The following is a 26,194-nucleotide window of genomic DNA, read 5'->3' on the forward strand; positions in this document are numbered from 1 at the left end:
TCTCGCGCTCTCTCTCTCTCGCGCTCTCTCTCTCTCGCGCGCTCTCTCTTTCTCTCTCTCTCTTACTCTCTCTCTTACTCTCTCTCTCTTACTCTTTCTCGCTCTCTCTCTCTTACTCTCTCTCGCTCTCTCTCTCTCTTTCTCTCTCTCTCTCTCTCTCTGACCTCAGCAGCAGGCGCAAGTGTGGTGAGCAACCGGAGCCAGTTTCAGCTGGATTTAAGCTATACATTTTATTGAGTTGCAATTGGCTGACACAGATAACAAGCTTGCACAGTTCTCATCACACAAACAGTAAATTAACAGAAGACAGGTCCAATCCGGTCCAGTTGGCAATTGTATCAGACCTGACCCAGATCCGAGACAAAAGTCAGAATTTAGGACCCGGATCCGATCAGGTCCCAGGTTGGATCTCGGAATTTAGGGCCTGTTGGACCTGTGGAGACCTTTTAAAGTGGACCCTCTCAAGGCTGTGGCTCCTGAGAGTCCAGCGGGAGGAGTTACGGGAGGAGTTACTGACTGGCGTCTCAAGTGATAGTGAGTGGTTAGTTGTGTGTGGGGACCAGTGATAGAACCACCAGTACACATCTACAGCAGAGCTGCACTGAGGGAGGAGAATATGGCAAACAGATTGAACCATTTTGTTTTTCGAATCTTCTGTTTGGTTTTGTGCCAGCTGTTCTCTCATCAGAGTATATACAAACATTACTTGTTGTAATGTTTAGCTTAGCTTAGCCAATGAGAGCGCTCCACACTCACCTCTACCTCGTAGTGTTTAGAAGACAGTTTCAAGTGTTATTTTTCCTGATTGGCAATGCTTCCCAAGTCTAACAAAGGGGGTGACAAATGCTATAGGATGTAAATATTATGTTCCTCTTCTGAATCGTAATGTAACTGCAGTGTTGAGCAGGTTACACAGTAGCCCCGGCAAAGGTTGGCATTCTCACAACGGAAATGTTGAGCACTACAGACATTTGTCACAAAACACTGACACTACTACCATTGTTAAGTCATACTTTATTACCAGAGGACTAGGTTGTGTGTGTGTGTGTGGGGGGGTGGGGTAATATGTGCTTGCAAGTGTGTATGTGTATACATCTGTGTGTGTCCTCTGATCTTGTGTTTATGCCAGAGGTGAAGAGGGTCTCTTCCTCATCCTGACTCACACTGATGACTCCAAGTTGTTTTTCAGTAGGTCTATAGTAGGCCATGGGAATGTTATACTATTGTAATGGTTTATGTTTTTGAAGAGGCAACACGTGTTTCAGAAGTTGCTTTGCAGTACAATAGCAGCTGGAAGTGGTTTTCAGGACAGGAGTGGAGAGTGAAGACCCTGTCATTTGCAAAAAGCATAAACTAGCCAAAGTTGCAATGCCAAAGGCCCTGCTGTGGTCCAAGAAGAACGGATAGTTAGAAGCCTAACCCCAAATCATAACCTTAACCATTAAGTGGATCTGAAGAAATCTGACCCTGGGCCAGCATTTAGGGGATGTCTAGAAACACACATACTGTTGTTCCCCTGCCTGCCCTGAGTTGATGGACGGAAGACGTTATCTGGGTCTTCCTAATGAAAACCTGATGTGTGGATCTAACTGTATAGTCCTTCCATCAATAGCATCAGTATGTGTATGTATGAGTGTTTGACCTACAGTTATCCCCAGGGAGTGGGAGAGAGACTAGGAAGGGAGAGAGAAACAGGGAGGGAGGGAGAGAGATGCGATTGAGAGACCACCATGCACCATCCACCACCCAGAATGAACCACTTCGTCGTCCGGGAGATGCTTACCGTAGCCGTGGCATTTCCATAGATATGCAGATCGTTTCCTGTCAATGGTAGTGTGCTGAGGGACTCCCTGCTGTTGAGACTGTGTCACACTGTGACTCAGGCAGATTTGTGTCCTCTGTAGTGCAGATGAAGTGTAGTGGGGGTGGTATTGTGTACACACACACAGACACACCCTAGGGTTTGTAAGTCTAGGGTCACAGGTTCAGTGCAGCCTGCAGGGAGTCTTATCTGTATGTGTGTGTTATTGCTGAGCGATTAACCGAAACATCAGTTATTTTCCGTTTTTTAAACAACTAATTGACCAAAGTCTGTTCAATTATTTAGGTTTAAGTCAGATCAAGCCTGAACTGTGCGATGTAGTAGGGAGTTGTAGTTTCCAACAGGCCAATATTCTACATAGTTTAGCACAGAAAATGTGGTAATTAACTACAATGACCATAATTAATTGCGTGCCTATCTGTCCGGTCTATGTATTTATTTTATGTCTGCTACGTCAGGTTAGTGTGGGGCGGACACGGAGAGGGAGAGAAGAAAGCACAATGGAGAGGGATAGAGAGCAGTTGTTTCGCGAGGTATCTCTACCTGAAAATACATGATCTAAGTGACTGAATGTTGGTATTCAGCTGTCTTATAAGTATGCTTTATTTACTTTGAAGAACAACTAAAATAGTGATTTTGTCAGACAGCGTAGGCAGCAGCTGACTTGGTGACTTGGAATTAAATAAAAGTCATCAAATAAAACCAATGTAATATACACATATTCAAATATTTTATGAAAGTAAAGTAATGTGAATAAACGATGGTCAATAAGTGATATGCAGTAATGGGCAGTCACTACCATCATGGAACTTATTGTATTAATTGTTTAATTCTGAATTCAACCCAAAACAGAACCTACCTCAAAAGGCACTAATCGCTCAGCACAAGTGTGTGTGTGTGTGTGTGTGTGTGTGTGTGTGTGTGTGTGTGTGTGTGTGTGTGTGTGTGTAATAATATGATCCCTAAATAATCGTAGCCTACATCTGTCTTCTGAAAGAGGGTAACAGACATCATAAATCCAGTCACTGCCATGAGTCACACTGCTGGGAAAGTTTTGCTCATGATAGCTAACGACTTGAAGCTCTGCCTGTCTGGTTTATCTGATCTGTCTCTAGGGGGAATATCGAAGTAGGCTTTTTCCTAACATTACCTTCCTACACACACTATACACTGCCTTATGATACACTAGTAGATATGTCGACTGTAAGCAAATATTACAGTTTTATCTTAGTTACAGATACTCCGCTTGACCAGACATTGAAATTTTGACTATTCCAGTACTCGCATGTTCTTCATTTTGAGTACTTGAGTACTCGAATACAAAAAATAAATACCAGTTGTGTTTTGTGTTAAGTATTTGAAGTTTATCATTTTGAAAGGCTAATTGATCATTAGAAACTCCTTTTGCAATTATGTTAGCACATCTGAAAGCTGTCGTGCTGATTAAAGAAGGAATAAAAAAACTGACCTTCTTTAGACTAGTTGAGTATCTGGAGCATCAGCATTTGTGGGTTCGATTACAGGCTCAAAATGGCCAGAAACTTTCTTCTGAAACTCGGCAGTCTATTCTTGTTCTGAGAAATTAAGGCTTTTTAAAATGATAAACTTGGATAAGCTAACACAACGTGCCATTGGAACACAGGAGTGATGGTTGCAGACAATGAGCCTCTGTACACCTATGTAGATATTCCACAAAAAACAGCCATTTACAGCTACAATAGTCATTTACAACATTAACAATGTCTACACTGTATTTATGATCAATTTACTGTTATTTTAATGGACAAAATGGGCTTCTTTTTTTAAAAACAAGGACATTTCTAAGTGACCCCAAACTTTTGAACGGTAGTGTGTATTCATTCAATAAAAAAAGTGATATTTAAGATTGATTTATTGAAATTGGAAAATCAACTGGTGATATTATATCATGGAACACAATCTTCAAAAGGCAGTAACCTCAGCAGTGGCACTCGTCCAAAAAGTTCTACTTTTGACTCATCTGTCCATAGAACATTCTTCCATGAGTCTTGATGATCATCCAGGTGCTTTTCGGCAAACCTGAGTCAACTTTTTGGATGACATTGGTCACATTATGTCTGGCGAAAACTGAACACTGCATTCCGCTGTCAAAACCTCATACTAATGGTCAAGCATGGTGGTGGTAGTGTGATGGCCTGGGAATCTTTGTTGCCTCAGGACCTGAAAGACTTGCCTTAACCCTTTGACGCGTACCAACACACAGGTAGGATCATTCTACAGTGGTCCCTGCAGCGTACGCTCAGACCGGTGTGATTAGAATGCTTATTTAGAACACCCAGTTGCGATTGACGCAACAGTCAGGAAAACAACAGTCAGGAAAACAACAATGTAGGCCTTGCAAGCGCCAGCCAGAAAATGTGCCAGGGGGGAAAAGCTTGTGCTAGACTGCGCAAATATATGCATACTTTATCTGAGGAAACACAGGGGGGGTGGTTGGGCTTTCATCGAAGAGTTAAGTTTGTCCGGTTCAGTAAAGCCTCAAACATTCATTGCATTCGGAAAGTATTCAGACCCCTTCCCTTTTTCCACATTTTGTTATGTTACAGCCTTATTCTAAATTGATTAATACTTTTTTTTCCATTATCAATCTACACACAATACCCCAAAATGACAAAGGGAAAACAGGTTTTTAGAAAAAAATTGTAAATGTATAAAATAAAAAAAACAGAAATACCTTATTTACATAACTATTCAGACCCTTTGCTATGAAACTTGAAATTGAGCTCAGGTGCATCCTGTTTCCATTGATCATCCTTGAGATATTTCTACAACTTCATTGGAGTCCATCTGTGGTAAATTCAATTGATTGGACATGATTTGGAAAGGCACACACCTGTCTATATTTTGTCTAAATATAATCTTTATTTAGCTAGGGAAGTCAGTTAAGAACAAATTCTTATCCTTATTTACAATGACGGCCTACACCGGCCAAACCCGGACGATGCTAGGCCAATTGTGCGCTGCCCTGTGGGTTCTCCCAATCACGGCCGGTTGTGATACAGCCTGGATTCGAACAAGGGTGTCTGTAGTGACGCCTCTAGCACTGAGATGCAGTGCCTTAGATCGCTGCACCACTTGGGAGTCCATATAAGGTATCACAGTTAACAGTGCATGTCAGAGCAAAAAACAATCCATGAGGTTGAAGGAATTGTCCGTAGAGCTCAGAGACAGGATTATGTCGAGGCACAGATCTGGAGAAAAATGTCCAAAAACTGTGTGCAGCATTGCAGGTCCCCAAGAACACAGTGGCTTCCATCATCCTTAAATGAAAGAAGTCTGGAACCACCAAGACTCTTCCTAGAGCTGGTCGCCCAGCCAAACTTTGCAATCGGTGGAGAAGGGCCTTGGTCAGGGATGTGACCAAGAACCCAATGGTTACTCTGACAGAGCTCCAGAGTTCCTCTTTGGAGATGGGAGAGCCTTCCAGAAGAACAACCATCTCTGCAGCACTCCATGAATCAGGCCTGTATGGTAGAGTGGCCAGACGGAAGCCACTCCTCAGTAAAAGGCACATGACAGCCCGCTTGGAGTTTGCCAAAAGTTACTTAAAACCTCTTTTGGCACATGAACCACTAGCGGGACAATTACGACAACATCCCGTGAAATTGCAGAGCGCGAAATTCAAAATACAAAAATCGTAATATTAAACATTCATAAAAATACAAGTGTCATACATCATTTAAAAGATGAACTTCTTGTTAATCCAACCGCGTTGTCAGATTTCAAAAAGGCTTTACTGCGAAAGCATACCATGTGATTATCTGAGGACAGTGCACCACACCAAAATACTTTTTCAATCAGCACAGGCGTCACAAAATCACAAATAGCGATTAAATAAATCACTTACCTTTGAAGATCTTCCTCTGGTTGCAATCCCAAGGGTCCCAGCTACACAATGAATGGTCGTTTTGCTCGATAAAGTCCTTCTTTATATCCAAAAAAGTATGTTTAGTTGGCGCCAATGATCTCAGTAATCCACTCATTCAACATGCATTCAAACAAATCCAAAAAGTTACTGGTAAAGTTCGTCCAAACAAGTCAAACGATGTTTCTAATTAATCCTCAGGTACTAATATCTAAATAAACAATCTATTTAAGACGGAGAATAGTATGTTCAGTAGGGAAGATAAATAACGAAGAGCACGCACCTCATTCACGCACCAACAAGACATACTTTTCTAATGAGACACCTTGTAGTTTTTCCAACTACCTGCTAATTTTTCAAAAAACAAGCCTGAAACCCTTTCTAAAGACTGTTGACATTTAGTGGAAGCCATAGGAACTGCAATCTGGGTATTTCCCATAGGCTAGCACTGAAATGGCCTGTGACCTCCAAAAGAAATACGGATGGATTTTTCTCGGGTTTTCGCCTGCCATATCAGTTATGTTATACTCACAGACATTATTTTAACAGTTTTAGAAACTTCAGAGTGTTTTCTATCCAATGCTAGGTATATACATATCCTAGCTTCTGGGCCTGAGTAACAGGCAGTTTACTTTGGGCATGTCAGTCATCTGAAATTCCGAACAAAAACCAGTCTCCAAAACAGGTTAAAGACTCTCAGACCATGAGAAACAAGATTCTCTGCTCTGATGAAACCAAGCTTGAACTCTTTGGCCTGAATGCCAAGCATCAAAGTCTGGAGGAAACCTGGTGCCATCCCTACGGTGAAGAATAGTGGTGGCAGCATCATGCTGTGGCAATGTTTTTCAGCGGCAGGGACTGGGAGACAAGCCAGGATCAAGGGAAAGGTGAACGGAGCAAAGTACAGAGAGGTCCTTGATGAAAACCTACTCCAGAGCGCTCAGGGCCTCAGACTGGGCCGAAGGTTCACCTTCCAACAGGACAACGACCCTAAGCACACAGCCAAGACAACGTAGGAGTGGCTTCGGGACAAGTCTCTGAATGTCCTTGAGTATCCCAGCCAGAGCCCGGATTTGAACCCGATTGAGCATTGCTGGAGAGACCTGAAAATAGCTGTGCAGCAACGCTCCCCATCCAACCTGACCGAGCTTAAGAGGATCTACAGAGAAGAATGGGAGAGACTCCCCAAATACCAAGCTTGTAGTGTCATACCCAAGAAGACTCAAGGCTGTAATCACTGCCAAAGGTAGTGCGTAAAATATGTGAATACTTATGTAAATGTCAATATTTAAATGTATTTATTTTTTATAAACTTGCAAAAATGTCTAAAAACTTGTTTTTGCTTCGTCATTATGGTGTATTGTGTGTAGATTGATGAGGTGAAAAAACTATGTAATCCATTTCAGAATAAGGCTGTAACATAACAAAATGTGAACAAGTAAAGGGGTCTGAATACTGAAAATTGTCCGCAACAGTGAAATGGGCTGCTTCTATGTGAATTAATGAGGAGGCGGTCCACACCTCAATTCAAACTGTTGTTAGAAAATAAAACTTGTTTGAAAATGATTTCAAATCCACAAGTTGATATTAGCCTATAGATAATTAGCAGAAGGCATGTGTCTTGGTTTGAGGGCAGCGCAGGTTAACTGTCCTGTTGCGTAAAAATCACATTTTGGAACAGTGAGTAGAGGGAGCGGTTGGAACTTAGGGAGGAGAACTAACTGTGTGACGCTTGGCTTGGTTTCTTTTCTGTTGTGACCCGCAAATGCACATGGAAAAACGGAACACTAGAGTCGAAGCAAATTCACGTTGTCTTCATTTTTTACTAATTTAATCGGGACACATTTGCAATTGCCCATTCGGGCAGCCACAAAGCACATTCCACCAAATAGTCTGACAGTATTTGAAAAATATTTGATCTCTGGTTAAAGATCGAGTTTTGACATACTCATGCCCATCCCTAAACTAGACATGCCCAGACTTGTCCACTTCTCCTCTCATCACTTTTCTGTCTGTTTCTGTTTCTCTCTGACCCTCTGTCCATATGTCTCTCTGTTTCTCTCTCTGTCCCTCTGTCTCCCTGTCTCTGTCAATTCAATGCGCTATCTGTCTCTTCTATCTATCCCCTCCAACAAACACACAAACACGCACACACTGCAATCAGGCACCCCTGCCGGTTGGAGTCAAAGGCCAAGTGGCCTAAGCTTCAAAGCAGGTCAGTTGATCCTGCTCTGTGTACCTACCTCCAGCTGCTTCAGATCCTTTCTGCTTGCTAAGTGTTTTTAAACAACATCCGTGTGTGTGTGTGTGTGTGTGTGTGTGTGTGTGTGTGTGTGTGTGTGTGTGTGTGTGTGTGTGTGTGTGTGTGTGTGTGTGTGTGTGTGTGTGTGTGTGTGTGTGTGTGTGTGTGTGTGTGTGTCAATGAGGAATTAGTCTTTGCAACTGGCCGGCAAACGTTTGACCTCTGTCCCAGAGTGTCTCGGTGCACATGACTGAGCCAGAATCATTCCTCTTGTCGCTGTTTGAACTGGAGTCTGTGGAACATCACAGGTGTCAGGACATCTACAGGTTCTTGTTTCAAGAGACTGACTCAACTAGGAACTAGAACGACCTGGCGTGTGTGTGTGTGTGTTGAAAAGTAGAAAGAGTTACTGGAAAAGTTGTTTTGGATCAAGACAGTGACTAATCCTGTCCGGTTGAGGTCGTCGGGCCTGTTTGCATGTGTTTAGTTAATAGGCACATTTGTGATTTAATAAAAGTCATTCTAATCCTACGCCTGTTCTTATGACCTCACCAGACTTGGAAACACACCACGCGACACACAGTCGCTAGCCACCCACAGATCTGGGACGTTCTGTCTCTTCAGTGGAAGAAGAGAGGAGAATGAAACTGAGGGAGGAAAGGCAGGGGGCTGTTGATATTTCAACAGGATAACAGAGGTCAAAATGTCAGTATGCTGTCATTGTATCATCTCCCTAGCTCACACATAATGAATTAAACACACACACTAAGCCCCCCTAAAGGGAGTGTGACCTCATAGCAGAGCAGACTAACCCTCTCCATGGGGGCCGTGTGACCGAAACGACCAGGAGGTAGAGAGCTTCGGCAGAACACGCGTCACCACTAGGGCTGTGGCGGTCACGAAATTTCGTCAGCCGGTGATTGTCAAGCAAATAACTGTCGGTCTCACGGTAATTGATCGTTAATTAACATAAACACATTTAGCATCTCTTGGCTTCTCCTGGCTTCCACACATAGCCTACTAGTTATTTGGCCACTTTAGTTGTGATACAAACCTTATCAAAACATATAGGCCTATGTGCTAGGCTACATGAGGCGAGCGACTATTCGGGGGAAAAAGGGGAAAAATACATTGTTTCTTGCCTTGGCTGGGCATCATTCACAAGTGATAATATATATATATATATATATATATATATATATATATATATATATATATATATATATATATATATATATATATATAAGTGATAGGCTAATATTGTCACCCATCACACTATTCTTGATTTAATCTTGTCTTTACATAATACATGTGTGAAATTTGTTAGGATTTAGCATGGACTATTATCATAAACCTGTCATCTATGTACTTAAATAGCAAATGGAGGACGCTTTTCCCGTGATTCATGTTCATACCAGCCAGGTAGGCTATACTCCTGTTGTAAAGATAAGCAATGTGCTTAATATTTGCTTCAGTTGAGAAATAAATATAGGAGGCCTAGCCTATAGAAAGCTGATGGGATCCTCCTCTTTTTAATAGAGGCCATCACTCTATTTTCTTGCGCAATTGCATAGCCTATAGAAATGTTGCGCAATATGAGCTCATGGGCTGTCATGAAGTGTTTGATTAGATTTTAGATGACATTTGCATTGATGCCAGAGTGATTAGAGGGACAATAGAGTGCTGAGTACCAGGCAGTTAGCAAGTTTGGTTGGCTACTAATGACCATCAGCAGCATCAGAGCTTGGAGAAGCTTAATTACCATGACTAAACGGTCACGTGGAATTTGACTGCCTACATGAGTGTGGCAGTAATACGGTCACCGCAACAGCCCTAGTTACCACCGGCCCCTGGCTCTGCTCCAGGCCGCTCCACGAGCCGCCTCGCTCCTTACCCTGCTCCCCAGACTGGATGACTGCCTGGCCCCATGTCCCCCCCAGACTCTCCCACACCGGCCCTCCCTCCCACACCCCACACACTGTCCAGGAACGGGCTGAGGGATTCCCATGAGCTGGTGAGGGAGGGAAGTTGGAAGCAAGGGAGGGAGGGAGAGAGGGAAGGTAGTGGTTCAGAGAACAGAGGAAAAAGAGCTGTGTAACCATCTCTCCGGTCACAGTGCTTCACGATACCAGACACAGTTTTACTACTCACTGATGTGCTCAGGAGTCTGCACTCATGACTGGAGTTGTTTGATGGAAAACGCAGCGCTAGTTAGTGAGCCTGCTGAGAAGGTAGAACCTTATGTAAGTGGTGTCCTTTTCAGCACACTCAGGAAAGTTTACGACTTCAAAATAAAATAAAAATCCCTGTCCTTCCAGGTGTGTGTGTGTGTGTGTGCGCGTGTGCGTGTGTGCGTGTGTAATAAGGTGCGTCCTCCTCTGACCCTTTAAAAGTTCCACACAGATAAATTTGTGAACTCAGCTCTTGCTCCAGATCCAACATTCCCATATTCGCTCCTGGGAAAGGCCGAAATGTCACCTGGAAGGATCCACTCAGCTGTCAGATGAGTTATGAGAGAGTGAGAGAGTGAGTGATTCCCAGTAGACCCAGATACTTCATTGAGATCCAGAGACCCAGTGAGAGACACAACCTCAGCCTGACCTGAGAATGAAGCCATCAACACGTGACTGCCTTGCCGTTGGTCTCATCAACTGTTTAATACAACTTGTGGTTTCTAAGCCAGCAGCTTTTACATTCCAGTAATTTACTGCTGCGTTGGTGTTCTGTAGCATGATCTCCTTGCTGTGCTTTATTACATGAATATGGTGGTTCACATGGACTGCTAAGCTGCCTTATGTTAGTGTCTATGTGCCATGTTGGACTGTAAATTAAAATGTGTTTTTAGGTAAACTAACAGTTAGATAAAAGAAGATAAATGTTTGTGAAAAGGCCTGGCTTTTGAAGTAATGCCAGTGGGATTGGGTTTATTTTTTCCTCTGACTGATGTTTCTCCGGGTTATCTCTCCAACGTCTGTTGTAGTGATTAACCGAAATGTTGGTTATTTGTCGGTTTTAAACAACTAATTGACCAACGTCGGTTTATTCCATCCAGTTTTTTTTTTCCCTGTGTGCTTTTCTGTAGAGATAAATCACGTCAAGCCTGAACTGTGTGATGTAATGGGAAGTTGTAGTTTCCAACAGGTCAATATTCTGCAGAAAACGTGGTAATTAACTACAATGACCATAATCCATTGCGCACCCACTTAAACTTGTCCGGTCTGTGAGGAGCAGACAAGGAGACTGAGGAGAGAGTGATGGCGAGCAGTTGCTTCACGAGCCTGAAATATACATGATCTAAGTGATTGATAGTTTTGTATTCAGCAGTCATAAAAGTATGTCTTATTTACTTTGAAGAACTACTAAAATAGTGATTTTTGGCAGACAGCACAGGCAGCAGCTCAATAGGCATGAGATGATGACTTGGACTGAACTAATAAAATCATCAAATAAAAACCTATATTTTATTAAAGTAAAGTAATGTGAATACATTATAGTTAATAAGTGATACGCAGAAAGGGGCAGTCACTACCATCATGGGACTTGTTTAATGTTGTTATTGTTTTATTCAGTGTTGTTTCAGCATTCAACCCACATAATGCTGTAAATAATCAAACCCAAAACAGAACCGACCTCAAAAAACACAAATCAGCTCTAGTCTATTGGCATGCTTTATTTATTGTCTATTTGTTTTGCTGTGAAACCAAGCCATGTGGGTCAGCTATCTGGTTCCTGTTTCGAGATGGTGTGTGGAATGGCCGAGTTGTGAAATGTCGTCACGGCTTGTTATCCCACAGCCTTCTAGTGATGGTAGTGAATGGTGCGTTGTTAGATGGAGTCAGAGTGTCACTAGGTTATCTCTTCAACTCTCCAGCGAGTGACAGACTCTGTGAGATGACGGTGTTGTTGTGAGATAGATAGGGTTACCCCCCCCCCCCCCCCCCCCCCCCCTCCCGACATTGATAGAGCTTATGACATGTTCATGTCACTGGGATATATGCTGGTAGTGTTTTTGTAGCTTTTAAGTGATGGTGACACTGGGGTTTTGTGAGTCCTGTAGTGCTGGTGTTTATAAAATGGCTGTGTCAGCAGGCTTATCTCAAGCAGGCTGACTCTAGATCTGTTATGTGTTAGCAGCCTGGCTTTCCAACCACCGCGGAGCTATCAGCTGGTAACTGACCGCAGGTCAGCGGCGCGGGCTGTTTCATCTGAGACTGCCGTTTGTTTTTTCCCTCCGTCTGCATCCATTTGTCAAAGAATCCGTCATCCCTTCTTTCCACATCTCTCCTTTCTGACCCCGTGAGTCACGGAGCTCTGCGGGGGAAACCAAAACAGAGCAGCCGGGTTCCTCCTGGCTCTCAGACATGAAGACACTCAGAAAGGAGAGGAGGCCCCCACTTCAAACGAACACTGACATGCATCTAGACATCTGTGTGACCAGGCCTCCTCTCTCTTGACCTCCTCCGTCTCTTCCTCCTCCTCTCCTCCTCTCTTCCTCTCCAGGTCTGGCTCGGTTTAAGCCTGACAAGGAGGTTGGTGACTCATTTAAAACAAGCCCAAGTTTTATTCACCGTTATTCTCGTTCACCATGGCTGCGCTACGCCACTGACTCTTAGAGCAGGGGTGTCAAACTCAATCAGTGCCAGGGCCATATTGGAAGAAAAAAAAAACAATTGGTGGGCCAGACATAGCCTAAAAAAAAAACGTGTCCACAAACTGCGACCCAAACTGGCCGTTGTTTTATTAGAAAAAATATATATCCCTTTACAATAGGATTCTGTATGTAGCATTTTTTAAATACATATTAAAACAAAAGAAGAGATCAATGATATTTTGTCCAGCCTTTGCTGCTATGCTTGCAGGTATGCAAAATATACTGCGACCCGAATCGAGAGGTATTTAACTCCAAATAACAAAAACGTGGCTAGGTTGTTGTAACATTTAAACTTAAAACCTCTTTTTCATTTTAGTTTCTCACTGCATCGCCAGTACGGTTGAATGCAGCGTTGCTGTATGGTGCAATCTAAAGGTCTTGTAGTGGAGTAGCCAGCCTAGGCTACTGATCAAATGTTGCTGTAAGAGGCCTACATGCTTCTCCTTTGCATGGTGATTTGTCGCAACATTTTAGTGTCCTAGCTAGGACGGTGGCATGTGCCTGTGTTCACTTCTCCTCCGCTGCGCACGGTTAACCCCACACACGAACGCAGCTTAATTGACGTTGAATTCACCCGTGCGATCACATCAGGCTGTCATTTCATGAAGTAGATGATTCAACTGTCGACTCTTTTATACTCGCTTGTGTGTCCTATTGTCCTTTGGTAGTAATTTATACCGGCGTGTGAATCCTTTATCTTAAAACGTTTTGATAATCAAGATGACATGTTCTGTAGAATACACCAATGACCTGTTGGTACTGAAATTTGGCATGGCCAATTAGCCTACAACACATTTAAACTTTCGGTCTGGTAGAAGATTCAGTCGATGCCATTAGTGATGATATTATCCAGTGCACTGCCTGAGTTGTGTGTTTGTGTGTGTGTCTGGGAGGAGGGGTGGGTGTGTGGCAATACACTGCCGTTTGGCGTGCAGCACGTTGGCAGCGCTTGCTGTGACTTGTAGTGCAGCGCCTCGCGGGCTGTATGGGAGCGGGCCAAAGTGAATTGACAACCCAAATCGTTGCGCAGGCCTTGTGTTTGACACAACATGTCTTGGAGTATGGGTGGTTGTTTAAAACTGCTGCGTTGGTCAATGACAACGTTTTGTGTTTTCTGATTAAAGTTACATTTTATGCGAGTCGGGAGGGGGTAAACACAACACATTGTTAATACAGCTTGTCACAGCTATAAGTTTTACCATGGTCTGTCATAAATTATGATCACGTCCTCACGTTCTTTTCCCTTCTCTTGCTCTCCCTCTCTCTCTCTCTCTCTCTCTCTCCCTCTCTCTCTCTCTCTCTCTAGGTGTGTAGTTGGTGAGAAGACAGCTGGCTGGCCCTGGAGACACTCCTTCACTACGATGTAGAGTCCATAAGAGAGAGAACGAGAGAGAGAAAAAGACGAAAGTGATACTGTTTACACGCTACGCACAAGACAGAGAGAGAGCAAGTGAAAGCGGGTGAGTAAGACAGTGGGAAGGACGGAAAGAAAAGATGGAGTGACAGAGCAGAAAGAAGGAACAAGAACAACAGCAGGAGGAGATAAGAGCAGAGAAAGAGAGGGCCACTGTGAATCATTGACCTCAGGCCCTGCCTCCAAACCAGCCTCTTCCGCCCTCCTCCTCCTTCCTCCTTTCCCTGTGTTGGAACTGTTCACTCTCTCCCACACCTCTGTCACAACAGGAACCCATTCTTTACTATCTCCCTCCACCCTTTTCCCTCTTCCTGAAGACCCCTGAAGAATTGAACCTTCACCTTTGACCCCACCTGTGTGACTCCTGGATGACAGTCCACCTCTCCCGGAACCAACCCCATCGAACTTAACTGAACAGACAACACCAGGAACACTTCAGAAGCACTGCAAACGTCCCCACCACCATGTGTCACGTGATCGTGACCTGTCGCTCCATGCTGTGGACTCTACTCAGCATCGTGGTCGCCTTCGGCGAGCTCATCGCCTTCATGAGCACCGATTGGCTGGTGGGCTTCCCCCGGACACCGGACGCCGTCTTCGGCCCTCACGGCGCCACTGCAGCCGGCGAGGCCTACCGGCCCACCCTGGGCATCTACGGCCGCTGCATCAAGCTGCCCCACCTGCAGCGCGGCGTGCTGTGCGGGCCGTACGCCGTGCACTTTGGGGAGATTGCCAGCGGGTTCTGGCAGGCGGCGTCCATCTTCCTGGCGGCGGGGATCCTGCTGCTGTGTGCCGTGGCCTTCATCTCCGTCTTCACCATGTGCTTCCAGAGCATCATGAAGAAGAGCATCTTCAACGTGTGTGGACTGCTGCAGGCCATCGCAGGTGAGACGGAGGGAGACACTTATTGACATGCACCTCACACAGCAAACGCACAGGCCCTCTTGTTCCAGTGTTGCTGTGTGAGGGGCTGCATTGTCTGTGGGTTGGTTGTAGTTATCACTGGGCAGTGTAGTAGTTAGACACAGCTGGCTGACTGTTGAACCCCTGGAATGTAGGGAGAGAGGGGCTTGTGAAGGGGTGGGTGCCGTTTGACCAGCCAACATTCAGCCCCATCTATTTAACCTTTAGTGCTGCTGTCCCCGTCTCTAACCTTCAGAGTTGAAACATTTACTAGAGCAATCAGACCCCGCTGACCACACACACACACCCACGCGTACACACACACACACACAGGCCCCCGAGAGTGTATTAACTATTACTCCCAGCTGGCTCTCTGTGTGCTCTAGGTGACCATTAACCCTATAGGTCGGGTATCCGGGTATCCGGGAACCACAGCAACCGAACCCCTCTTGAGGTCGTTGCCATGAGCGACAAAACCAAATATTTGTCATCTTGAGTTAGCTGGGGGTGACGTCATGTGACCTGTGTGTGTGTGTGTGTTTGTATCTGTATGAATCTCGGAGTCACTGTGACCTGCTGCGGTGAATTATGGGAGGCAGTCATAGGAGAGAGTGAGGTCATTCCGACTGGATCTCTCTGAGCGTTCATCCCTCTCTCCTATCCTCCTCTGTACTTGTTCCTTAGACGGTCAGGGACGGTGTGATGACAGGGGACCGAGTAGGTCAGGGTGAAGTCGCCCTACAGACACTACTGTAAGATCAATTTGATGTCGTTTCCCCACTATTTGTTAAGGTTAGAATTTGGGTATGATGACAACAATCTGGCACGAAATTAATTGAGCTGATTGCTACACCGGTGGACGGTTACCACCTAACAATGTAGCCCACATTCAGACCTCGTGAAAGTGTCAAATAGTTGTTATTGAGCCGTAGTCAGAGGACTTCCACAGCTGGACTGATTAGAAAAGCAGAGCTGCTCGTCATGGGTCTGTGGGTCGCTTGGGAGGAAGAGGATAAGGAAGAGGAAAGGGGGCGATGGGGAAAACCAGAAATAACAGGGAGACGTTTCCTTCATGCCCCCAGCCCTCAGCCCGCTGTCTGAGTTGACTATAGGTCATTAACACAAAGGAAAGATGAATCCATTTTGAAGGTTATATTGTTTTTGTGCATCTCTGAGTGATGTTCTATCGATTCCCGGGGTCATTTCATGTTTTCATGTGTATCTGAGTTATTGCTGTTCAAGCAGGTAGAAATACAGCCAGTGTGAGCTAGAATTGCTCACTACACTGGAAGTGAAAAGGAAATACAGCCTTTAGTTTAGGAAAACGTCCATCATACATGTCAGATTTCAATACTGGCCAATGTCATCTTCTCTCGAATGAGCCATTGATCATATTTTTGCGATACTCCTACATTGAGAAATGTGTAATTAAGCAGAGGGTCCACTACATTTCTCCTATTTGTCTGCCTCGACAGTCCAGGGTGCATTACATAGTGCCATTGCATGGTCGTTGTGAACGTAACACCCCATTCGGTCTGCAGGTTGAACATGGTGAGATTGTAGACTGCTAAATTGATAGTACAGTTTGTTTAGGGGATTTTACAGCCAACTAGCTACTTCACATGTTGATGTTGTCTTTGGTATTATTGTGTGTAGCTAAGTGTTCTACCGCGCTAGATAGCCCATAGAGAGAGCATTGCATTGTGGGTTTTGAGCTGCAACAGAGTTCCCCAATGATTTTAACATGTTGCTACAAACCTTATTATTATAACGACAAAATGAAACATATATTCACCGAAAATATTGTTATCACATGTTAGTGTTATTTAACACTGTAAATTATAGGTGGTTTTGGGTGGATTTTTCCTTTAATGCCCTGGCTACAGGAAGAGATAAGGACCAAAACACACAGCAACACCATATCAAGCAGTCGGTCTGTGTTGACGTGGCTGTGGAAGATGGTGTTTTTCTGTTGGTGTTTTTCCTTCAGATGTCTTTCCTATTGACAGTGATACCTCCACATGTGTTTTAGACCAGAGGGATGGAAAACTCTGTAATTTCTCAGCCAGCCAGCATTCTGTGATATCACTTTATCGTCTCTCTCTCTCTGTGTATATCTCTCTCTCTCTCTCTGTGTATATCTCTCTCTCTCTCTCTGTATATATATCTCTCTCTGTGTATCTCTCTGTATCTCTCTCTCATTATCTCTCTCTCTCTTTCTCTCTCTGTATATATATCTCTCTGTATCTCTCTCTCTCTGTCTCTCTCTGTATCTCTCTCTCTCAATATCTCTGTATCTCTATCTCTGTATCTCTCTCTGGATATCTCTGTATCTCTCTCTCTCACTCTCTCTATATATATATATATATATATCTCTGTCTCTCCTTTCCACCAGTTTGACTTCTCTCTCTCTCTCTCTCTGTATATCTCTCTCTCTATATATATATATAGATATATCTCTCTCTGTATATCTCTCTCTGTATATCTCTCTCTATATATATATATAGATATATCTCTCTCTGTATATCTCTCTCTGTATATCTCTGTCTCTATATATATAGATATCTCTCTCTCTGTATATCTCTCTCTGTATCTATCTCTCTCTCTCTGTATATCTCTCTCTCTATATATAGAGAGATATCTCTCTCTCTCTGTATATCCCTCTCTGTATATCTCTCTCTCTCTCTATATATATATAGATATATCTCTCTCTATATATATAGACATATCTCTCTCTCTCTGTATATCTCTCTCTGTATATCTCTCTCTCTGTATCTCTCTCTCTGTATCTCTCTCTCTCACTCTCTCTATATATATCTCTCTCTCTGTCTCTCCTTTCCACCAGTTTGACTTTCCTCCAATCATTATTTCCACTAAGTGTGCAGACCGACCGTACCGTAATGTGACTAAGACTGGGATCAGGTGGCAGATGTTTTTTGATGAAAGGCTTGACCTCAGATTGTGAGATTGTGGTTGTGTAGCCAGCGGTGGTCACGTCATCCCACCTGGAGTCACTAGACTGGTCCTGACTCTACTCACCTCATTTACACACACACTGATGTCATCCTGGGAAGGTTGTGTGTCTCTGATCGAAATCTATTGGAGATGCAACATAACTAGAAAGGCTTGGCCGAGATTGTCAGACCTTCATACCGACCTTGTTCCATAACGGGATGTTCAGTAATACTGGCACTGAACACAAGGGGGCGCTATTTTCAAACCCCACTGATCCTCTGTATTTCGAAGGTTAGCAATGCTAGCAAAAATGAAAGTCCTTGCAGGACAGACATCCCAGCTCATAAAGGTATACAAGTAACAGGAAAATGCTACTCGCAGTTTGCTGCACGCAGAAAACAAATATTAGACAGCAAAGTTATTGATCCAGGAGGGGATTCTCTGCCGTTACCTAGCGAAGCTTGATTTTGGAAGAAGCTAACCATTTAGCTAGATAGCTAACTAACTAGCTACTAAATTAGGAAACCAAATGCACAAATGCAGAGCATGTAGCACATTTTAGACAGTTCACTTAATAGTTATAAAATATCTAGCTGGTAAACATTTAGTTGTGAATTCCACACTATAACTAGATCACTTGGCGTGTGCTGCACTACAGTGAGGGACTCACAAGGCTCCTGTAGTTGTGTGCTTGTAAACAAACACCATGTGACTTGGGGAAATCCAGTGAAATGAGGAACGTGATCTTCTTTATCTCCTAACGTATTGCACAAGTTGACTGCAGGTATTTGCTTAAAAAGTTTTAAAAGTTTTAATTCTAAGAAATACTTTCAACGGTATAGTACTGTCACACAGGTGACCTTTGACCTGGGTTGGTCTGAGTGATGGCTGATGGGAATTGTGACGTTGACCCCTTGTAAACGAACGAGGAAATACAACATGGTACAGTGTGACTGACTGTTTCAGGTCAGATGATAATGACTGTATTGGAACAGGCTGATCATGACGACTAGTCTAGATGTTTCTACTGTTGAGCAAACAGAGAAAGCCAAAGTACAATACTGGCCCGGACTGGCTGGAACTTAAATCTCATTACCCAATCAAATGTCTGAGATGTCGATCGATCACGAGCAGTGTTTACAAAAGAGCTGTTTGGGTGCGAGGAAGAGAGGGGGAGGGGGAGGGGGAGGGAGATAGAGAGCGAGTTTACAACAGACGTGTGGGCGAGAGGAAGCGAGAGGGAGGGGGAACGAGATAGAGGGGGAGAGTCAGGTGAAAGGAAGTGTGTTGTAGATAAAGGCTGATAGACATGAATGGAAGGTCCGGTTGACGGTCACGGTGCATATGACTGTAATCCTGAATCAGGCCTTCCTACCAACGGAACAGTAACAGCTCTAGTATGACTGTGTGGAAAGAATCAGGATATCATATCTGTCCCTATTATTGCCTGTTCTCCTATTACACTACAGTCCTCAGTGGAGCAGTGGAGCGAAAACACAGAGAAACACAAAACTCCCCCAGGTTTCCCACAGAAAAAACACATGTCTAACTGCTGAAACCATTTTCTTAACTCTAGCAGGCAACGGTGGCCAACCGTCCTCCTGCAGGGGATACTAGGTATGCAGGCTTTTGATCCAGCACTGCTCTAAGACACCTGATTCAGCTGACGAAGGTTCCCGAGGAGCAGCGGATGAGTAAAGTCAGTGTAGTTATTGAAGAGAGTGTCTTTAGGAGAGTGAGGAGACCCAGCTCTTCACACTCTTGGCTCACAGTTCTACCTGGCAATCACAGCAGCCTGGAAGTTTCCAGTAAGAGTCCCGAACTCCTCCTTCCCTCTCTCCCTTTTCTTCCCTTTTTCCTGGAAAGCTACACTCTAATATCTGTGGAGAGTTAAATGTGTGGAGAGGCAAGAAATATGAGAAAGACTACACAAACTCTTGCATCTCTCCCTTAGGGGGGTAGTGTGGGGTTAGGGGGTAGTGTGGGGGTAGTGTGGGGTTAGGGGGGTAGTGTGGGGTTAGGGGGGTAGTGTGGGGTTGGGGGTAGGGGGGTAGTGTGGGGTTAGGGGGGTAGTGTGGGGTTAGGGGGGTAGTGTGGGGTTAGGGGGGTAGTGTGGGGTTAGGGGGGTAGTGTGGGGTTAGGGGGGTAGTGTGGGGGTAGTGTGGGGGTAGTGTGGGGTTAGGGGGGGTAGTGTGGGGTTAGGGGGGGTAGTGTGGGGTTAGGGGGGGTAGTGTGGGGTTAGGGGGGGTAGTGTGGGGTTAGGGGGGGTAGTGTGGGGTTAGGGGGTAGTGTGGGGGTAGGGGGGTAGTGTGAGGTTAGGGGGGGTAGTGTGGGGTTAGGGGGTAGTGTGGGGGTAGTGTGGGGTAGTGTGGGGTAGTGTGGGGTAGTGTGGGGGTAGGGGGGGTAGTGTGGGGTTAGGGGGGTAGTGTGGGGTTAGGGGGGTAGTGTGGGGTTAGGGGGGGTAGTGTGGGGTTAGGGGGGGGTAGTGTGGGGTTAGGGGGGTAGTGTGGGGTTAGGGGGTAGTAGAATTGAAACCATACCTCCAGTCCGTCACCAGAGCTGCTCTGGCTGTCAAGGCAACGCAGCAACATGTGGAAGCAATTTATGACCTACTTTTCATTTCCGCATTTAATACGATTTCGGTCTGCTCTGAGGGAGATGGAGAAAGAGAGACAGAGGAAAGCTGGTGTCGGCAATGCACTTTTTTTCATCTCCTGGCGAAGCGAGTGACTGGGGCAGACAGAGGGAGGGAGTGAGGCAGAGAAGGAGGCTTAGAGTGCTGGTCTGATATAGAGGTCCATTTATGGCCCCTCTCTCTTTTTATCTCTCTCCATACCCTTCTCTCTCCATCACTCTCTCTCTGGCCTTTCATTTTAATCGTATTATTCTAACTGTTTCCTACTGAGATGCAGACGGCTGCAGAACCCTCAGGCTGCCTGAGTGATCCACTCCCACGGTAGGGAAGGGAGAGGAGCAGAAGAGGCATGCAGGACAAGTCTTAAAATCTCTGCACTAGTGGCCGTACGGTAGTGATATGTGCCTGTAGACATATCGTAGTTACATCGTTCCCAATCTAGACTCGAGTGGACATCCAGCATTACTATTGCAGTTCTATTAACAAAGCTCCCAGTAGTAGACTTCCAGTAGTAGACTTCCAGTAGTAGACTTCCGGTAGTAGACTTCCGGTAGTAGACTTCCGGTAGTAGACTTCCGGTAGTAGACTTCCGGTAGTAGACTTCCGGTAGTAGACTTCCGGTAGTAGACTTCCGGTAGTAGACTTCCGGTAGTAGACTTCCGGTAGTAGACTTCCGGTAGTAGACTTCCGGTAGTAGACTCCCGGTAGTAGACTCCCGGTAGTAGACTCCCAGTAGTAGACTCCCAGTAGTAGACTCCCAGTAGTAGACTCCCAGTAGTAGACTCCTAGTAGTAGACTTCCAGTAGTAGACTTCTAGTAGTAGACTCCAAGTAGTAGACTCCCAGTAGTAGACTCCCAGTAGTAGACTCCCAGTAGTAGATTCCCAGTAGTAGACTCCCAGTAGTAGACTCCCAGTAGTAGACTCCCAGTAGTAGACTTCTAGTAGTAGACTCCCAGTAGTAGACTCCCAGTAGTAGACTCCCAGTAGTAGACTCCCAGTAGTAGACTCCCAGTAGTAGACTCCCAGTAGTAGACTTCTAGTAGTAGACTCCCAGTAGTAGACTCCCAGTAGTAGACTCCCAGTAGTAGACTCCCAGTAGTAGACTCCCAGTAGTAGACTCCCAGTAGTAGACTCCCAGTAGTAGACTCCCAGTAGTAGACTTCTAGTAGTAGACTTCCAGTAGTAGACTTCTGATATTGTAGTTCCAGTCCCAGCTGCCAACAGCGTGACGGAACATCTCCTGGTGTGTGTCAAAGCCGGGGAGCCAGTAACAGGATCACTGTCTTTTCCTACAACGTCATTCTGGAGTATGGAGATGGTCTGCGCTAGGATACAGAGATATTGAACACAAGACACTACAGGGGCCTGCACTGTCTCAACTTCACCGGTCAAGTGTGGGATTTGGGCAAACGTTTCAACTGCTACTTCAGACCAGGCTTCTCTTAGGCTCTCCTCTAGGTTCTGGTGTTGTACAGGGGTGTTGTAACAGAATCCATGTTCTGTTAACAGTGGAATATTGTACAGTGCAGGGGTATTGTAACCGAATCGGTGTGGTGTTAGAAGTAGGTCCCGCCCCCACAGGAAGTGGCTCCATCCTCCAGCAGCGAGAGATACAGGAATCTGAGACAGGGTTAGTCGGTCGGTCACTTCTGTGACTTGGCGGGAGGAAACCCCTCTGGCTACCTTTTCCTGTTGTTCCTGCTGTAAACCCAAACATACCCCCCCCCCCGGGGAACCAGAGCAGACAGCAGGGTCATATTGTGCCATAACTCCAGGGTTACATTGTGCTGTAACCTCAGGGTCGCGATGCGGGGGGCATGTTTGGGGAAAGATGGGCATCAGGCCTTTTTGTTGCAATGAGAGTTGACACTGGCCAGGTGTACTGTTAGAATGGAGTAGGAGTCCCATCTGAAAGGGATGGTGAAGGAAATCATTTTAGCCCAGTATATATATATTTTTGACCAACGGGAAATCAGAATGCTAACGTGTTATTGAAACAGGAAGTGTTTTGATACCAGAGAATGTAGCTGTTAGCTGTTCTGTGGATGGACTTTGGAGAATGTGCTGTTGTCATTCCACGCTTCTCTGCAGCTACATTTAAAGCACACATTTAATCAGTCACACACATATGTTTGCTAGTTCTAGGTCTATTTAATGCTTTATATTGTTACTGATGAACTAACGCTGGCTCTCTCTCTGGTCCAGGTCTGTTTCTGATCCTGGGTCTGATGCTATACCCTGCAGGCTGGGGTTCAGACAAGGTGCAGCTGTACTGTGGTCAGGACGCGGCTCCCTACCGGTCGGGGCTGTGCACCATGGGCTGGGCCTTCTACACAGCCATGGGGGGCACCGTGCTCACCTTCGTCTGTGCTGTGTTCTCCGCCCAGGCCGAGATTGCCACGTCCTCAGACAAGGTGCAGGAGGAGATTGAGGAGGGCAAGAGCCTTATCTGCCTGCTCTGAGGCTGACGGGGAGGAATGTCATGTCCTACCCCCCTCGTCGCCACTCTGGGGCCCAGCTGTCAATCAAATGGAGCCCCCCCCCCCCTATTGTTTACCACTAAGACTGACTCTCTGACCTTTGACCCTGTATTGTTGTTATTGTTGATCTGGGAGAAATCTACAGTGCCAAGCTTTTCACAAACGTGTGTTTCAGTGTATTTCCTCTCTCCGCCACCAGAGGTGCTGTCTGTGTTCTGTGTTATTATTTGTAATGTGTGCCAGTACCAGCTACCCTGACACCAGTAAGTTTGTATTGTAAATAAGTGTGCATATACTGTACATAGTGATGATGATCTGAGAATGATGGTCCTCTCAGCTCTGTTCAGGCTGTGTTTTAAATGATGTCACTCTCGCCTTGAATCCTGGCGTGATTATGTCACTACCTGAAGATCCGCCTACCTGGTGCTAGTCTTCTGTAATAACTTAAAATTCCAGATAGAAGTTGCCCCTGGCCACAGATCTAGGATCAGATTTCCCAACCCCAAATCATAACCTGAACCTAATGGGGAGGATCAAATCATATCTGACCCTGGACCAGCGGTTAGAGAGAACTTCTACCAGCGCCAACTTAAGCCAGGTGTGAGTAACTCTACAAGGGAACCAGTAAACTACTCTCAGACATGGCCTTAGTTTAGCATGGAATCATGATGTCCTTAAAGCTTACAGAATGTACTGTCAATTGAAATGACCAATGTATGTCTTCTTGGACCCTTGAAATGTATTGATGGGACAGCTACACCAGCCATGGTTCACACGGACTGCATGAGCTTGCTAAGAGAGAGCTGTGGTGTGTTTGTGTGTGTGTGTGTGTGTGTGTGTGTGTGTGTGTTTGTTATCGTGTGTGAGAGACTGTGCTTGGTGTTTTTTTTCAAATATTGAGATGATTTTGCCTGGACCCCCCCCCCCATCTCTGATGACCCTAGCCTGCTCTCGTTGAGGTCCTCCTCAGTCGACTCCCTATAATCTATGGACAAAGACTTGGACAACAACACACAAGTATTCATATGAGTGTCTTGTTTCAGGGAGGACACTTATTCCTGCGACACCAAGGGAGGACTGTTATTCCGGCAACACCAGGGGAGGACTGTTATTCCTGCAACACCAGGGGAGGACTGTTACTCCTGCAACACCAGCCACAGCGCTGGAGAGAAACTGTTGAAACGTGTGTTGTTGTATGCTCATCCCACTTTCACAGCTCCTCAGTCTGTCTCTCTGCCAAACCAATAAAAACAGAAAGAAAAAGAAAAGGTGTTCTGGGTATGAGTTTTTCTCCAGCAAAGTTCATTACTGTGGGGCTCTCTCTAATGTAATGTGTGGAGGGAGGGAGGGAGGGAGGGAGGGAGGGAGGGAAAGAAGTGGTGAGAGTCTTCACTCACTATCGCCAGCTCTAACCTACCCCTCACCACACTCCAGACCGCCAGTGTGTATGTGCATGAGTCACCCCGCACGCACACACACACACACACACACACACACACACACACACACACACACACACACACACACACACACACACACACACACAGACAGAGCAGTTGATGACTTCCAGATTGGGCAGCGTTTCCATGTCACTTGACAAATTTCCCTGTTCCTCCAGAGGGCTGCAGTATGAGACTCCAAGCCCCTCGTCTACTGTCAGCAAGTCAGCTTAGCCTGGTCTTACCCCTCTATTGACTGAGACAAAGAGAACGAGAGAGTCGATACTTATTTAATTTTGTGTGGGGGAGGTAACCTGATAACAGAGTTATGAAGGCAGCTCTGCTTCCTTATTAAGCCATAATGAGTGTAACACAAGGTGACCCCTGACCCCAGAGTGTTGCTGACGCAGTACTGTAGGTCAGAAGGTGGGGTTTAGAATAGGAGCTTTAGAAACGGCCTTCTAAGACCTGGAGAATCGCAGACCGATAAGAATAACAAAATGACACACACACACAGGCCAACAACATACAAACAAACTCTCTTCCCGAATGATCTTCCCACACATCATGTGTTTGCCCTACTGGTCTTGATAGGAGAACAGTGAAAGAGGAGCTGTGTGTGTGTAGTCTGAATAAGAGCATCCCTATTGGCTGCCATGTCGCTCATCGTGTTCGCACGCACGCGCGCGCACACACACACACACACACACACAAAATCTGTAAGAGGATTTGTACAACGTTGAGTTTGTTTAAATCAGTTCAGATGAATAAACACTGCCATCTTCTGGCCGTCTGGATAAATAACAGCAGGAAAATTATTCAAATCAACTGGGTGGGACAGGAAATGGCACTGGACCTATCATTTGAATGAACAAAAGACAAGACAACCGTTTCATTCACATCTCTTACTACAAATGGTTCCACATAACAAACACTGTACAATAAACATGCATTACTTATGAATCCTTTACTGAAAATATACTAACTGAAAACAATGGGAGGACTCTGGTCAGTAAGACATCTACAATGAACATCGTGGGATAAATACAACGTGATTCTCTCTAAATTGTCTCTCCTTTAACCCCTTTAACAAAGGAGTTGTCTTTTCCAATCTACCCTTCCTCCTGTTACCCTCCCCTCCCTCTCTTCCTTCTTCTCCTGCTACCTTTCCCTATAAATGTGAGCTACTTCTCAGACTAGTTATGTAGCCCTCTTCTAAAGAAATCCCCACTAAGATCACTCAGTCGGTCTCAGTCCCTTCATCTCTCTGGGATGAAGGGAAGCAAATAGAAGGGAATAATGGCTGTTGGAGTCCTGCAGGTCCTTTCCCAATGCATCCACTTGTCTCTTACTCTTCTCCACCTCTTTGGTATTGTCCTCCAGTAGTCTCTCTTTCTCTCTGACTTGCTGGGTTACAGTCCATTCAGAAAGTACTCAGACCCCTTGACTTTTTCAAAATGTTGTTATATTACAGCCTTGTTCTAAAATGTATTAAATTGTTTTTTCCCCCCCCTCATCAATCTACACACAATACCCCATAACGACAAAGCAAAAACAGGTTGTTTGAATTTTTAGCAAATGTATTAAAATAAAAAACTGAAATATCACATTTACATAAGCATTCAGACCCTTTACTCGGTACTTTGTTGAACCACCTTTTGGCAGCGATTACAGCCTCGAGTCTCCTTGGGAATGACGCTACAAGCTTGGCACACCTGTATTTGGGGAGTCTCTCCCATTCTTCTCTG

At 45.1% G+C, this 26,194-nt stretch overlaps 1 protein-coding gene across 1 annotated transcript in view; it reads left to right on the plus strand.

Annotated features, from left to right (window-relative positions):
- The window catches only part of LOC129863804 (LHFPL tetraspan subfamily member 2a protein), a 61,384-nt gene extending 37,116 nt beyond the window's left edge, over positions 1-24,268 (plus strand). The window contains exons 3-4 of the mRNA XM_055936069.1: positions 13,926-14,918; positions 22,733-24,268. Of these exons, the coding sequence (XP_055792044.1) occupies positions 14,498-14,918; positions 22,733-22,989 (678 nt within the window). The 5' untranslated portion in view covers positions 13,926-14,497 and the 3' untranslated portion in view covers positions 22,990-24,268. The remainder of the gene's footprint in view (positions 1-13,925; positions 14,919-22,732) is intronic.
- The last annotated feature ends 1,926 nt before the right edge of the window (positions 24,269-26,194 follow it).

This window comes from Salvelinus fontinalis, chromosome 10 (genome assembly GCF_029448725.1).
Source record: "Salvelinus fontinalis isolate EN_2023a chromosome 10, ASM2944872v1, whole genome shotgun sequence".
Classification (NCBI taxonomy): Eukaryota; Metazoa; Chordata; class Actinopteri; order Salmoniformes; family Salmonidae; genus Salvelinus; species Salvelinus fontinalis.